Source organism: Ciconia boyciana, chromosome 5 (assembly GCF_034638445.1).
Source record: "Ciconia boyciana chromosome 5, ASM3463844v1, whole genome shotgun sequence".
Classification (NCBI taxonomy): domain Eukaryota; kingdom Metazoa; phylum Chordata; class Aves; order Ciconiiformes; family Ciconiidae; genus Ciconia; species Ciconia boyciana.
This window is the reverse complement of record NC_132938.1, coordinates 45,477,312-45,494,992: the sequence shown is the minus strand read 5'-3', so window position 1 is coordinate 45,494,992 and position 17,681 is coordinate 45,477,312. Positions and strand designations below refer to the sequence as shown.

The 17,681-nt window shown below is 35.6% G+C and overlaps 1 protein-coding gene across 1 annotated transcript in view; it reads right to left on the bottom strand.

The window, feature by feature from the left end:
- Positions 1-17,681, bottom strand: part of MARCHF1 (membrane associated ring-CH-type finger 1) — a 172,895-nt gene that overhangs the window by 83,842 nt on the left and 71,372 nt on the right. The window contains exon 2 of the mRNA XM_072862607.1: positions 13,455-13,594. Coding sequence (XP_072718708.1) covers positions 13,455-13,556 — 102 coding nt within the window. The 5' untranslated portion in view covers positions 13,557-13,594. The remainder of the gene's footprint in view (positions 1-13,454; positions 13,595-17,681) is intronic.

Here is a 17,681-nt window from a genome sequence, read left to right as displayed (position 1 = left end):
ATCACTTCTACAAAGCCATGGGAAAAAGGTTTTCCAAGAAACACATGTACAGTAATTATGTTATACTGTATGTTCTCTATGTCTATGTTTAGAAAGACAATATGATCAACATTCAGAGCAAGCAGGAAAAATGAATAATCCTATGATTAAGGTACAGAAATCAGAAGCAAGATGATTATTTGTGGTTCCTGTCAATGATGGTGCATGTAAAAATGCAGTTTCCTTAGAACAGATCTTCAAACCCAGCAAATTAATGATGGATGTCTCCAGTTTTTTTTACGGTGTATTTTAAACATACTTCCATGCTCAAGGTAGGTACCCAAAGAACACTTCAAAAAATGCATTTAGTTGGAAGTGTCAAAATAGTGAATATTCAGTTTTGCAGATGCTCTCACCCATCAATACTGCTCAATACATAAGCCAAGGTGAACTGTGAATATGGTGTGATAAAAAAAGTATTTGGAAGAAAAAGAACATTTTTCTTTTTGAGAACAAGTGAACTCATATTTGTACAAGATACCAATCAAAGTGGAACTGACATCTGTATTTATACAGAATTTATGTTTTCCTATTTTTTTCCTCCATTCTCTTCCTCATTTCATTTTTTCTTCCCTCTATGGAGAATAAAATATAATGAAAAAAAAAAAAGTTCTGCTGGAATCATCCTCTCATTATTTCAAACAATTTCTGACAGTGTAGAACCTTGATTACTGCAAGATTTCAGTAATGGCAGATTTTCTGATGCTATCTAAATATATCTTGCACTTAAAAATCACACTTTGATAAGTCACCAAACTCCGAGAAGCATAACTTCAGATATTCTAAGCATATCATTTAAATTGCTTCCTCTGAAAGTCAGCCCATTTTTACTGAAATCCCAAAATAATGATTTAAAAGCAAATTTTAGGTTCACACTTCTGAAAACACCTCTTTTGACTACAGAACAGGATTTTCAGAGACAAGGAGCATCATTAGCCATTTAAAGTTACTGGGAGATTAGGACCTCTTTAAAAAATGACATGAATATCTTGAATTGGCTATCCACAAGTGGAGATCTTCAGGATTTTGTAATCAGAGTTTTCAATAAAATGGCCTTAACCCACAACAGCAAAGAAACTGAAGGGAAATCATACTTAGTCTGTATAAAATATTCAAACTATCTCATACTACTGTAGTTCAACAGGCATCATTATTGATGTTTTGACAATTCAGTAATTATCTATGCAGTTATAAAATCAGTTTAAACTGATTAATTGAATTGCTCATTTTTCTGCATTCGTTTTTATCAGCTCTTATTAACATTTCATGAGCATTAATATTTATGGATTACAAAGATTACAAGAAGCAATTAGCACATTCTGAAATAATATTACCCAGAGAAAACAAACATCAAACATGATTAAATAAACTTAGGCTTCCATAATAAAAAAAAAATAAAATTCAATTATTTCAGCATCAGGAAATACTGTAGTCTAAATTAGTGTCACTTACCAAGAAGAGTATATGCCTAAATCTGAATAGGTAAAATTATATTTCCTCACTAAACACGAAGTCTGAGTACATGGTTTTGATGCACCACACTTCCAGAGTATCAACAGAGCACTTTGAGAGCCCTTGGAAGTATCTGTATTGCCTCTGGGGTCTTCATCTACTGTGAGTTTGAGTCCATTGGATGGACCAACATCAACATGCCTCCTGGTTCAATGATCTCATTACTATAAATTTCACTACACATAAATTTATTCTGCCTACCCTGAAACTTACACTAGGCAGAGCTTGTACTCAACCGCTTCTCTGTGAAATACAAGAAGCAGCGAGTCTGCAGCTACTTCAGGTTTGGAGGTTTTTCTTGTTCGTTTTTTGGGGGCTTTCTTTGTCTAGAGAAATCACAAGTTCTTATTAATGGCCTAATCAGTAAATGAGCTTTTTCTACAATCACTTTTTCTTCCACAATACACCTTTTCCCGTTATTTACACATTTCCCTTATATGTTTCTTCAAATGGCTATACTGAAAATGCTAATTATGAACTGATTGACATTAATGATAGCCCCACAACAGAGTACTGGTTCTTGCCCGGGACCTCAAGACACGGTGAGGAGTCAAAGTATACCCAGGAAGAGTAAAATGGGATTGCATTGAATTTTCTATGTCCTTCAAATGAAAAAACCCCAAACATTTGTGTGAGATGAAAATCTTTCTTCTCTCTCACAGCAGCAAAAAAAGTGCAGTATTCCAATTTAGTAATAAAACTCAAAATACATTTAGTATCGTCTTTACGTATTGCTAGAACAATGCACTTACAGCCTGAAAAATAACAATGTAGACTACACATGTGAGCAGACCCCAGTGCAACCTAAAATATAATTCTTGTACGTGAAATAAATACCATATTAAAGCTAAGAATAACAAACACCTCTCAAAATTTAAGTGTATCATTTCACATAAATAGAAAATAAATGGAAAACAAGACCTCCTCTTTGTAATATTGAAATATCTATGAAATTAATTTTTGTTATGCTTTTCCTCTTTTTCTGTCAGATCATGGTTATGCTGTACATCATAAAATTCTATTTCTCCAAAACAACAGAAAAGAGAAAAAAGTCACAGAAAAAAAAGACACTATTTTTCTCCCTCATCCATCATGAAAGAGAATCAGTGTTTAACTTTTGGGTATAAAAATGCTAAAAGTATGGCTACATTTGGTGCCTCTCTTCTTAATGTAAGGTAGGCCAAACATAGGATCCTATTTACAACATCTTATGAAAAACAAAAGCTCGGTTATATAAATAACAACCTACATGGTTAACAAGTAAATATTGTTGGGGTCAGTGCAGACTGAAAAAGATAAAAAAAATTAAATATGAGGCACAGAAATAGAAAACAGACACTTTACCACAAGATAGATCTTCACAAAGGATGAAATCTGAACACTTTTATTTAAACAATGCTTAATGATTAGACAAATCGCCATCAGTTGACTGACCTGGTACTGAAGTTGTACCTTTCATATCATTGATTTTATAAAAGGATTACCAGGGCAAGAAAAGCTAGGATGTATTTCTTTTAGAAATAGGAAAAAACCTGCATGCACAGAAAATCAGAGGCAGGGAAAAAAGCTAATACAAATATGCGCAAATGTTTCCATTCCAAATTTCAAGGATCACAGACAAGGTGTTCCTGTAACCCTCAATACAAAATCATATGGCAGCCTAAGACATTTCATTGTCAAGAGTATGTTCTTCACCTTCCGTCTAAATTTCCCTTCTTAATCTCATAGTATTACTCCCATCTCATACTTTATGAAAGGACAAGGGAGAGGGAATAAAAGACTAACCCCAGATGTAATTAGCCTAACAAGGTCACAGGCAGTTTTCTTTCACAGTCAACAGAGTCGACAGAAGTGATATGGTCAGCATCCACATACGGCCATCTTCGCCATGTACCCATTTTTAATTAAATTGATAGGACTGGCATTTCCTACAAATCCAGACCAAGATTTGAACTAGCACCTCTGAAAGTGCAGCAGGTACCATGGTTCATCCACCTGCTGTGGAACAAACACTAAACCTCAGCCTACCTGTTGATTCATCTCTAGAAAGCCACTAGGTCTTCTGCCATATTCTCTCCTCCTCCTTTGTATTAATTATCCAAATTTATTTAATCCTTCCACTATCAACCAGGATAGGTCTAACACCTTTGTCTCTACAGGACTTAAGCACCTTACAACTGTAAGTGAAATTTTCTTCTGAGTGTTATCATTAGTTCACATTAATGAGGCTGAAGTCACAAAGTAGAAGTGACTTTCACAAAGTTACGTGGAAGTTACATACAATGCAAGTCAGCGCTTTAACCTACACAATAATTATGATCCTTTTTCTGCTTGGGTTCATCACTCCAGCACTTTCTGTTGCTGTTCTTCATTGTAAAGTGGACACCACAACTGCAGTTGCAATGGCAAGTATTCAGTGACACTGCCAACTGGAAAACAGGGGGATAACATTGGTTTTCAGAATCTTCCCATAAAATATTTTTTGAAGAATCCACTTATAAAGGTTAACTTTTGTTTGAAGACCTGATTTCTCCCCCAGAGCCTCTCCTAGCTCAGGGCTCCATCAAAATCTTATAAAAAGGGAAACTCATACACGCTGCAGATTTCAAGAGGCCCTACTTAAGCTTCTGTGCTACGGCATGTCTCTGTTAGATAAAAGGAAGAAGGATGGAGAACCGCAATGAGGACTCAGACTGTCTCTATGCAAGCTAGGTGTTCACAAGACAGTCGTGATGTGCGCAGACTCACTAGGCTGCAGGAAAACCAGCCCACAGGTTGGGTGGAACAAGGTGTCGAATGTGGGCTGAAATGGCTCCACGACACATCGACATACCGTCGCGTCAGAAGAACAGCTAGCCACAGAGATATGGTGCACTGCACAGCCTCTTATGCCACAAAACCAACACCAAATCATTTGTAGCCTTCAGCAGACTCTCACTGAGGATAGCGTAGCAGAAGAATGTATGTATCGGATGTACCTAGGGAGACGTACAGCTCCCTGTAGTCTACCACTTTCTTCTTCTCCCACCCCTGTCTGTAGCAAAACTTATGTACTAATATGAATGCTTGAAATGGCTTCTATGCATGCACGTACAACCCTATTTTCCTCTTAAGAATATTTTTGGGAGTATTTTGGAGTATATTTTCCAGTAATAATTACTATGTAAACCACTTAATAGTGAGAATGAATCCTGTTGCGGAAACTGCACAAACTTATGTGATTAGGTACAATTTAAACTAGCAGGGTTGAAATATATATATACACAAGGGAAATCCTGATTCTTACCCTTTTCCATCAATGCTTTAAACTGCTGCTGCACAAACTTATATGCACACACTTTAAGCATGCAAATGGTATCAGTATAGACTCTTCAAGCAAATTATGCATACACAATTCTGTTTACAGGACTGAGTTGCACAGACCATGGCAGTCAACACAGTAGAGAGCTTATCCTAAAACTGGTTCTAGATCTTGTAATTCATGTAGTATTGTACTGCAAAATACCATGCAAAAAATATGGATCCTCAGGAATGGGACTACTATGTAAACTTGTAATTTCACTCAAACATTTAGCATTACCCTGAGATTTTTTGCAAGATAAAGTTGCAGGATCATCTTCCACCACTACTTTTTTTCTTTTACTTTTACTTTTTTTTTTTTTTTTTTAAACATGATGTGCTTTCTTAGCTTTCCTTGCTGGTATTACTCTGGCAATAAATGAATGAGCAGAGACATTTCTTTGATGCTTCCTGTCATCTTGGCTTTCCCATTACAGTGTAGATGTTCAGTTAATGATGGGACTGAAAGCTTCGCTGAGCTAAAATGAGAGTAACCCATTTCACCTTATCAAAAACTTAGGTTAATTACTTGGCCCTGTCTGATTTTCTCATTTTCTAGAACTCATTTTCCAGATAGAAACTGAATGGTGATTGGTAATCACCTCTTTGTTTCAGTACCTATAACCCTACATCATGTAACCTGGAGCTTTACGCACTTTAAATCTAAGATTTTTATAGAAATATTAAAAATCGCTAGAAAAATAATTCTTGGGCTTTCAGTCAAAAGTTATGTGAACAAGTCTAATGTACTGAGACATAACTCTTCTCTCCAAAACTAAAAAAAGTTAATACATTTTAAATTCTACACTTAAAAGATGACCCTTTTTCCTAAGTGAAACAGACTAACGAGACAGCTTCAACTATAGGAAAAGGAAACAAATTATTAATAATTTGTATGAAATAGATTTAAACTAATCTTGTGAACACATGTTGCTATGAGAAACAAGGTGCATGAAATATTTGGGGGAAAGAATAAAGGATTGAATACAATCTATTTGAACAGTTACACAGATATTTAACAATTATTTATTGTCAATGTCTTCTTAGAGTAATTTGATCTACAGAAAAAAATTTCTTGCAAATTCCACTGATAAAAATATCTGCAATCTGGACACCTAACACCTATAAAACATAAATATCATGTAAGTTATAAAGCTAAATAAAACATTACTTTTAAGAACTTTTACTACTACTACTACTACTACTACTACTACTACTAATTTACTCATGTTGAAGACAGAATTCAGGTAAGCTTTATTTTTTTTCTCCAAAATTTAAGTTGCTTCTATAAATGCAAAGTAATAGTAATTTTCTGTGCGTCCTCCATTTTTGGTCAGGAAATATGTCATCCTTCTCACAAGGGAAATGAAAATGATTTAAGTGAGGTGAGGACTGTCATTTTAAGCCTGTCACAGGGGAAGCCTAACTGAAATCACTGGTCAAATAAGTAAAAATTGGACCATATCTGCCCTGCTCTTAAATTATTAAGTGATGCTGGTATGCACTGAGGAAGAAACTGAGCACTGGGGGAGACTTACCCAAAAGCTTTGGCCTACATCTGCCCTGCTCTAATGGTTTACATATGCACAGAAAAGAAGCACAAATGAACTCTTAACAACTTTACATCCTTATAACACATTTGTGGTGAGAAGCCAGAAGGTGATGGTAACCCAGGTAACAACTGCTAATTGCCTTTAAATAAAAGGAAAATCAATAAGGTTGGCCTGGGGTGGCATGGCTCCTGAGGCCACTGACAGCTTAGGCTGACCCTGTAAATTTGAAAGCAATAAATACTTAAAACAATTTCCCTGCGGGGGAGCATGCAGCATCGTGCAGAAGGATGAGCCCAGGGTGGAACATCTACATCACAAGGAAAAATTTCCATAGCTTAACATTAACAGATACTAAAGAACTCGCTAAATAAAAAGCTAAAAAGTAACCTGATGTAAAATGCTAAAAATGAACATGCATCTAATTAAATTTCTTCTTAAAAGGCCTTAGAGCATCTGCGGAAAGAAAAACAGGTGAGGTGAATCAAAAAGTACAATGACCAATGGCAACAAGAATTTTAGTCCAAGAATATCAGAACAAATACTGGCTTTAAATGAAATGCTGCAGAAATTTCATAAAGTCCATGAGAAGTAAACAGAAAAACCCAGGCAGTCGCTTAGAATACAACTCCTCAGCACCAGAAGAATAGAGGGAATCAGCCCAGCTGAGATACAAACCCATAGCACCAGAGAATGTGAGATATTTAGGACACCCCCCCCCCCCCCCCCCCAATTTATTCAGACCTCACATATTATTCCATAAACTACCTGACACAGAAGCCAGGAGCAGTACACCTGAACCACGAAAGGTTATATTCTCAACAGTTCCTTTTTTCAATGTGTAATTAAACGTGCTGCAACCAGTTGTATTTTTATTCTTCTAGAAGTATAGACTAAGAGAAGGTTTAAACAGCATATAATTTATTACATCAGGTGAATAATTCTGCCTCTTTTGAAATTATATTTCTCTGTAGAATCTCTCTCTTCCACAGTTTGATCCGCATATACACAGTTTGGCTACTATATTAAAGGTACTACTGGATTTCCAAAAGCAGTGTCTATAGAGAATTTTGTAGGTATAGTATTGTGAATTTTCTAGCTAGTTCCGCAGCCGAATTAATATGTCTACTTAATAGTTATGCAAATAAGAAGATAATTCAGATGAAACCAGCTCCATATTCTTAGATAATTACTCTTTTCTCATTTACATCTAGTTTTTGAGTATTAAACTACACAATTTTCTTATAACAATTTAAAATACAGATCTTAAACATCCCCTCAACTCCTGTCAGATTAACAATACCAGGCTTGCACTGTTAAGGGAAACCTAGAGGGATCCTATTTCACAGGATTTTCAGAAAGGAACTACACTCCCTTCAAAGTCAAGCAGCCAAACACTTCAAGCTCAGATCAAGAGAGCTCTCTTGTTCTGGAATTAAATGTTGCATTTTAGATAGAGATCATAGAATCATAGAATGTCTGGGGCTGCATGGGACCTTTAAAGATCACCTAGTGATCAATCATTCCTACACTATTCAGAACTTTCATATAGTTAGCAGAACTTACAGCTGCACTCCAGCTTCTCAACTCCAGCTTCTCAGTTTATCACTGGAAGAAAAGCTGTACTGGTTTTGGCTGGGATAGAGTTAACGTTCTTCACGGTAGCTTGTACGGTACTGTGTTTTGGATTTGTGCTGAAAACAGTGTTGATAACACAGGGATGTTTTCGTTATTGCTGAGCAGTGCTGACACAGAGTCAAGGCCTTTTCTGCTTCTCACCCCACGCCACCAGTGAGTAGGCTGGGGGTGCACAAGAAGTTGGGAGGGGACACGGCTGGGACAGCTGACCCCAACTGACCAAAAGGATATCTCACACCGCAGGACATCATGCTCAGCAATAAAAGCTGGGGGGAAGAAGGAGGAAAGCGAGACATTTGGAGTTATGGTGCTTGTCTTCCCAAGTAACCATTACGCGTGATAGAGCCCTGCTTTCCTGGAGATGGCTGAACACCTGCCTGCCCACGGGACGTAGTGAATGAATTCCTGGTTCTGTTTTGCTTGCGTGCATGGCTTTTGCTTTCCCTATTAAACTGTTCCTATCTCAACCTATGATTTTTCTCACTTTTCCCCGCTGAGTCTCTCCCCCATCCCACTGAGGGGGAGTAAGTGAGCGGCTGGGTGGGGCTAAGCTGCCTGCCAGGGTTAAACCACAACAAAACCACTTTCTGTTGTTTGTTTAATTATATTTTGGAATGACCATTGACTACTATTAACTTGCTCAGTCAACATGGGTAGATCAGATGTGGCAACCTGGGATCTGCCTATGTCAAACAGATAATTCATAAACATTTTACTTTCTCTTAGAGAAGCAGATGGTATCATTTGCTTGCATACAAAAAAATCCTTCCTTAGTGTTAAATTAGATGCTTGATCATTTGCCATGACTTCCAAATTTCATTTGCATATACAAACATAAATTACCTAGTTACTCATATGACTATACTTCCACATATATTCACCCATAATTCTAGTGGGGAATACAACAGGGAATACAACATTAATACATATTACTGTATGTACTAATGACTACAATTCAGCATTAATTATGTGCTCATGTCCCATTAGCTTCATGTGTTTAACGTGATATACTGAATCAAGGACCAGTCCATACCCTATGCAGAACAGGCTGTACATAACTATTAAGAACATACATTGTGATAATACTCAAGTTCTGAATTAGGACCCCAAGAAGCACTAGGCACTGAGCAAAAATAGGCAGACACAGAACTGCTTCTAGTCTAATTGCTTAATCAATGTTAATACATATTTATGTATTCCCATCAAAATAATTGGAACTAATCATATATACATATGCTTACAGAATCACAGTATAAATAGATACTGTCTGTATGGAGATAACTGACTCATGAAGAAATAACTTAAAATTGTACATTTTCAATTATATCTATTACCCTGTCAGAAGACAAAAAACTGCAAATACTATTGCATAGAATTATGAGCTTTCAAGATCCGGATTCTCTTCAATTAAGAAGGAAAACATTACTATTCTTTCCCCACCTCTAGCAAAAATCAGAGAAAGGAAAAAATGAAAAAGATATAAATTTGCATTTAAGAAGAGAAAAAAAAAACTGTAGAGAATAATCTGAACATCTTCAGATCTGTCTGTCTGAACATCTACTTCAGAAGAGATGAATATAGTAGATGAAGCCTACATGAAATAGAAAAGCAAAGAAACATACTAGAAAGTAATGAAAAAAAAATGAATTACCAGGGGAAAAAAAAACCATAATCAAACTTAAAAAAAAGAAAGTTAAATAGGAAAAGGTCTTTTTGCTAAATAAATATAAAAAACAGTGAATGGAAAAGAATAGAGGAGCAATAATAATTTGAACTGATACAGTCTTCATGTACTGATCAAAACTTAACATAGTCTGGGTTTGGTCTCAAAACTAAAATAATAGTTAGCTACAAAAAATGTATTGATAAAGTGATTCTAAATCTACGCAGTATGATAAATGTGTTACTGGATAGGGAATAAAGAGTGTCACAAGTGTTAGGAACAGAAAACTTGATCTGTAATACTGTATACAACTGGTCACTTGTGTTCAAACTGGAGCAGGAACAGACAAGACCTTTTAAGATACCTGTGGGAACATGGAAACTATTACAAAAAGGGAAAGTAAAGTTGAAAACTTATATTACAGGTCTCAAAATAAATCTTATGATGAACAGTAGGAAGGATGAACCTTTAAAGTTTAGAAACAATGTATACAGGACAAACAAGCACAAACTGATAATAAATTCAGCTCGAAAAAGAGATAATGATTTCTAGCTATCAGAGAAGCAAAGTCAATTCCAGCTTTATGTCCCACTACACCAAGTTAATGGACTATATGAAATTGTTTTGAGTATGAAAAAAAAAGAGGTCTACTCCCTTTGAAACTAAAATTATCAATACAATACAAACCCCCAAATCCAACAAACTGTAATATTAAACAATATTTTTTGAGATGTTATCCCTCCTTTGATTATAGAATGACTCAAAATTTTTGAGGTATGCTCAGAACCAAGAAGCTGCAGTTCCACCTAAAATTGAACACAAAGGCTTTAATCTTAAAATAAAGTAGACTGAGGTGATAAAGCCTGGGGATAATATTATAATAAGTTGAAAATAATAATGGAAAAATGTTTCCAAGAATATTTAGCTGAGTTTTTCTGAAATATTTCAGAACTGATTTGATTTGTATGAAGCTAGAACATCTTAACATCAAATAAAATGAAACAGTATAACTGATTTTATTAAACTCTTTACATTTATTTCAGTGTTTTCATGAGCTAATTTCTTTTTTATTTTTTCCCGCACTGCTGTTAAGTATTCCATTTACTTGCTTAAAGAAAAAAGCAATTTTTTAATGATCATAACGTGCTTCCTACTCCACAAGCTTCCTTCTTTCTTTCACTAAGAGAGAAAAATATTTCTTTTCATAAAAATTAATGAGAAATACTTGCAATTTTCAGATCATTCCCCTTTGGGAAAGTGGCATTGTGAAATGACTGCTTTGGGTGTTTATTTTTAAAGGGAAATAAAAGTTTCTTTTGAAAAGCCTTAGCTGAAGTTCTGAAATACAGAAGACATTCTGCTGAATCAGAAGCGCACACAAAAGGCATACAATAGTGGTGAAAAACAGATGCAGTGTACACTCCAGTTTGCTTCCCACCAAAACCAGACTGGCCACCTCCAGTCTAAGGAAGGAAAGAGCTGTTTCTTCCTACCATTAATGTGCTCACAAGACAGCCCAAATAGACCCCCACTAAGGGAACCAGGTCCATGGAGGAGCTGCAAGGCACTGAAAAATTAATGTTAATTCAGAAAGAAGGGACTTGAATAAGTCACCGGAAGTGGCTTTGTACACTTACAACAAATAATTTATTATATTCTTTATTTTCTGCTGTTTCATTATGTTTCATTTTCCAGTGCTAAAGTCTATATCTTCACTCAAGACTAGATGCAAAATTTTTCAACATCGAAAGGCTAAGACTACTAAACAAAATCAAAACTGATTTGAAACACGATTTCAGTTTTAAAATGTTCATCAGGAAAATAAGGATTTTCAGCCTACAGCCCACAAGTTGGAAAGACACTGCCAGCAAAAGCATATACTGAATGTCATTTACTTCAGAAGTGACAGATAGAAAGAGTAATGGTTGAGAGAGCAGGAAGCAAAGAAAATGAAGAGGAAAGCTTGACAGGCCTCAAGAGATATTATTGCTTTATTTCCTGTTGTGAAGATTGTTATTCTATAGCCAAACACAACATTAAAGGACACACAATATCTTCCCTAGCTGTTTATATCCCTAGCTTTCTTAAACACTCCATCAACTAAGCAGCAGTCTATACAGTTTCACACAAACTTACTTTTGAACAAGTTTTAATATTAATAAGATTAAAGCATGCTAACTCTACTGATTCAACTGTTATGAACTGTATTCTCAGTTCATCATTTCTAAATCACATGTGGTAGATTGGAATCCTTATCTTTGGAATAACAAACTGAATTAAATGTTGACTAGCAGTCAAGCAGAAATCAAAATATGCAAATTTTCACATATCTAAATTCCTTAATAGCTATCACCTATTACTAGTAATACCTAAACATTAATAGTAATTAAATAAAATTAAAAAAGAAAACAGTAATAGTAATAGTAATTAAATATGGGGATAATACACTTGACATTTCTTGTTTCATGACTCATTGCTTTTTAATTTCCCTTTATTTCTCTGAAATAAAAGAATTCCAGATGAAAGTCACCTATAATAATAATCTAGGATATTAAGTAAACTATAAAATCTGCAATTTTTAGTGCTGCCTTTTCGTGTTTCCTTCCTTAGCAGAGAGTTACATTCTATATAATCTACCATTGAACAAGATAATTTTGCCACATTAAGTAGGGGCTTTTTTTCACCAGAACTTCAACAACTTTCAAACAGACCACTGCCTCTTCAATTACAACTCTCTTCACACTCTTTGGAATACCACATTTCATCAGTGGTTATAAACAATTATTCACCTTTCTGCTTAGATGTCATCATGGCCATGTTTCAACAACTGGAGAGCAGTACTTCCTGATACCTCATGCTTCTTATGATAGGAAAATGTTATGCCTATTTTAAACTTAATAATGAAATTGAACCAGGCATATTTAACTGAATATGCTTCAAATAATCAGTTTTGCTGTAGTCCGAAAATGTCAATACAGTTGAAGAAAAACTAGTACATAGACAATTTTTGCTCTTACATGCAGGGCAGTCTGAAGCCTTTACATTCAAGTATCAGTTCTTACTCACCTGGGGAGGTCTACGGATGTAAATGTGTTTATTCAAATGAGAAAAAACTGCAGGATTAAAATTCTTGTCAATGAGTGACTTTATTCAACTTCATACAATTCATGATAACTCCACTATGTAAATTGTTGACTTTACATTGCCTAAACATCTACTATCAATAGCTTTGCATGCAGAAACTCAACCATCTCTTGTTGCATCATGTTAAATATATGAAGATCATTTTAAAATCCATCTCTCTAACACAAGTGCAGACATACTTTGTTCCTGTTACAGGCAGGAGCAAAGAACAAACAAGGTACCTTTAGATAACGTCCAGCTGTATTTATCAGGGACCAAATGCCATTGCATTGATTAAGATCACAAAGAATGTAAGTAATCCATATTAAAAGATTTCCTGCTTAAAGACTTTACCATTCACAAAACATCAATACTGATTTATAGACATAGCATGCAAGTCAGAATGGACCATGCATAACATAAAAGATGAAAAAATAGCAAACGGAAAGAGTAAATAGCTATAACGTCAAAGGGTTTCACACACTGAGGCAATGCAATCAATGGCAAACACTACATTTTTAAAAATAAATTTAACACCTCTGAAGTTCATCTGCGCATGCCACCGTCATGAAATGCAACTTTTCACTCACCAAAGTAGAGTTATGTGAAGCATCACCTGAGACCTCGGGTGTTCTTGTGCTGTTTGGAAGTCTGTGAGGGTTACGAGCTATCGCTTGGCACCAGCCCAGCATTTTCTCCTTCCACTTATCCCTTCTCAATTTCTGAAATTCTGAAAATAATTTAGATTCCCTGAAACATTGACACTTTGAATTTATTGCGTGCATGTCGCTGGATGCATGCCTTTAAAACCAGCTTATTAAGTTATATCTAAACCAGTTAATAAACACATTTTTAGAAGAACATGTTTATTTAAAGTACTCCAAAGGGTTACGCCATGCAGGTTAGAAAAGAACGATGCACTTTCAGCACACCTTACATGCATTAATAGTATTTCAGTGTCAGTAAATTCAGTGCCTTCTCCACATGTTAAATCTTTCTCAAGTTGTCACTCCGATTTAAAAAAGTGTTATTGTAAAGGAATTTTATACAAAATAACTGTGAGACCAGCACCATTCCTAAAACTGTATAACATTTGGATGCAATACCCCACATTCCCTGAAACAACTAGAAATAGCTCTAAAGCAGTAGCAGATATTAAATACAAATCAACAGTGCGAAAACACACATGTATATACTCATGTCCACACACACCAGCATACCTGGCTTGTCTTGAAGTGTTACACTAGGATGTATTCTAAATAGCAAAAAGTAATGTACACACGCCAGCAATAAACGCTACATGCCAACTGTAAGTTGTATGTGAACTTCTTTTTCGTTTGTAACAGTAACAAAATACCTTTTAAGTAACCCTAACACATTCTGGAAATACAGCACTAGTAAGGGGGTTTTTTAAGTGTGAGAAACCTTCATAAGTATTTTTAAAATTTCACAATCTACTTTTCCCAGTTGAAATACGTAATGTAGGTATTCAGTGCAAAACTTTGCTAATTGATTACAAAAAATAACTTCTAGCAATTTTTTTCTCCACAACATCTGAAGCAATTTATAATCTGGTTGTTCATAACATTTTTTAAATTTAAAATGTGTTATTCTGTAACATCATGAAACATAATAAACAAAAAGATTGAGTGCCTAGTACTCTGAACGAGGTTAGCACTAGACTGAATAGATCTGGAGCATACATACAATAATGCTAAAGACCTTACATGGTAAAGTAGCACCTATTTAATGTATTTGTAAAGTAGGTTTATTTTTTCTGCAATACATCTCCATGCAGTACATAAGAGATGCTTGCGTTTACAGCAGGCTTTCATCTTCCCAGGTTCTGCTTCTGACAAACTACAGCCCCTTCTTGAATAACTACAGCTTTACCGTTTCTGCACTTACCATTAATATATAATTTTCAAAGCATGAAATGCACAAAGCTGTATTTCTCCACACAGTCTCACAGAACTGATAGTAAAGAATAAGTGGGAACTAGCCTTAGCTTTATCGCACTGGAGATGATTAGATGAATGAGTCTACAGGTGAGCTGATTCTTAATAATTTTTCAGTCTCTTGAAATCTTAACATGAGATAAAAATATATGCCAGTGAAGTATTAGTAACATGAAGACTGCCACACAGTCTGTTGTCTGTGGAGTCAAATCCATTTTTCCATTATAAAAGATTTCAGTTGTAGACTTTCAAGAACTTGGTCCTCCAGGGCATGAGTCCAACCCAGCAAAGGCTTCACAATGAGAAATCTAACTGAAGCACTGACTAAACTCATTGTCACCAACTTAGCAGCAGGTACGATTTCCACTGGATCAGAGCATCCACTCTCTTGCAAGCCCTGCAAGACTTGTTTATTTTCCTTAATTTTGTGAATGCAAGTAGCAGAACTTTACATACCAAACTGGTTATTTTTAAGAGTAAAGGAAGTACCACTGAACAGCTTGTGCATTTAAACAACCTGTACACAGATATAAAAAATGAATCCATGTTTTAAATGCTTTTCATTGTATATCCAACATATCATGAAGTACTTATAAGTAAAACTGGAGAATCAGAAAAAGCATCAGAAGGACAAGCATATGCACATGTCCTCCTCTGCGATATGAGACAACCAATCACTATTTTTATTTTTTCAAGCTCCTACAGCAAATTCTAGGTAATGTCTACGTGATTTGTGCTGAAATACTATTTACCAACTAAGCAGGACTGAAACAACAGTGGAGTCTGACTTCTAATTAAACTAGTCCCCATCCCATCCCCCCCACTTTTTAAATGGGAGCATACAAAATCTTCTGAGAAAGTAAAATGTCTTTTCAAAACTATTCTGATGTCTCTGGAATTTTCTGTTTTTCATTCAAAATTTCAAGCAGAAAGTATTTCAATATTGTTTACACTTTTCAAAATGAGACAAACCATTTGGTTCTGCTGCTCTGGAACCTGTCACGGTGGTCCCTCACGTATTGCCCAGTAAGTGGAGTTTACGAGCAGAGGAGGGGAGCTCTATCACCTATGAGACTGGTCAACTCTATTAAACTGGGTGAAAAGGGATAAGCTACTGCTGCTCTGTTTATGACTGCACTTGGGGCTGGGCAAAGAGGTACCACTTGCTTTACAGCTAGGAAGCGAAGTTTGCAGAAAAGACGTTGAGCCAATCTTTCATGTCACTTGAACCTTCATAGACAGACAAATAGCTCTGGGGAAGTGGTTCTCCATTTTGGTAAAATCAATCAGTAAAACGTTTCACTACACACAGGACTTATGGGCAGATTTAATTTGTTAAGATTGCTGAACTGCATTCTCCCATGATCAGTAAGTTATTATTGTGCATTTTTTGTGCAGATGCCTGGAAACTAGAGATTAATGCTGGCTAGAGAAAAAAAAAAATCCTAAAAAATTAAAAAAACACAAAATGCACATTTGGAATAAATGTAAGAATTTTTTGACGTCTCCCCCAGAAGAATACTATATAAAGATTACAGCCCAGAGGAATGTATATATATTTTTTTGGCTTGCTATGTCTGAAGAGATCTTAGACTTCACTGTTCCTCTGAATGCACACCATGAACAAGAAGGCTACACGCTCAGCTGGTGCAGCTCGCTGCTTGGGAGCCCTTTACTGCTTTGGTTCTTCCCTGAAGAAAGAATATGAACTTGAAAAAAAAAAAAGTATATAACTTTTAAGAAAGTCTTCACTCTGGTTTTAAAAGACTATTTCAATCATTATTTAGAAGATACTTCTCTCCAGAACACTGTTCAGATGGAAAACTTCCTGACCGTTCTCCCACAAGAATATCCAGTCTTTCTACTACTGAAAAAACAAACAACAAAATCCCTTAAAATGGTCACTCTCACACTTCCTTCTCTGGACCGAATAGAAACAAATATGTTTTTGTAAAGGCAATAAAATTAACCTAGTATATTTAAGACAAGTGGTTGAAAAGATACCCTAGGAATAAAACATACAGTTCCCAAGTTCCTAGAGCTCTAAGGCCAGATTCTGTATTGTACAATACTAATTTCAAGTATTGTAAGGTCTGCTACACCTACTGATGAGCAGCTGCTCACATGAGCAGTTAGCTGAAGCTTCCTTTTGAACCATCACACCCTTGATCACTTACTAAGAGGGAAAGCTTCGGGTCTTCAATGAAGACCTTTCCTAATGTTATATTACTTCTTATGAACTATTATCTTACCATTATTTTAGGCTTGTATTTTAATATAACTTTATGTGTCAGGCTACTTTGTTTCTGATTGTCTACCAAATTTTCAAGTAAACTTTTAGTGGGAATGAACCTATATTTCTGCATGTTTCAGTGTACAGTGAATTCTTCCAGAGATATGTTTAGTGTAGAGAATGCAAATGCCACCATCTCTAGTCATATGCTCCTCACATTTGGGGTAGCTAGAAGCCACCTCAACCTGAGAATACAATTCTACACATCACATATAAAAGCATACAATGTGTTATACTACACACTTTGGATTTGATCACAGGTGAAGTGAAAAAATAGCTTAGTTTAGAGAATATTCTACAAAATTACTCTGCACAGCTGGATAATCCTGGTACTTAAAACTGACAAAGAACCATAAACCCCCGGCAACAGCTGTAGTTCAGTGTGACAAAGGTAACTACTTGCAGTCATTACCTTATGAATTTCTACACAGTCGAAACAGGTATATGGCATTTTAACAATTTGTGGCTGAACTTCTATAATGTCAGCTGGCAAGAAGTCTAGTTCTCAAAGTTTTAAAACCTTTTAGAAACATGTTAGTTTAGAGCTCCACAGAGTCTAACTGAGC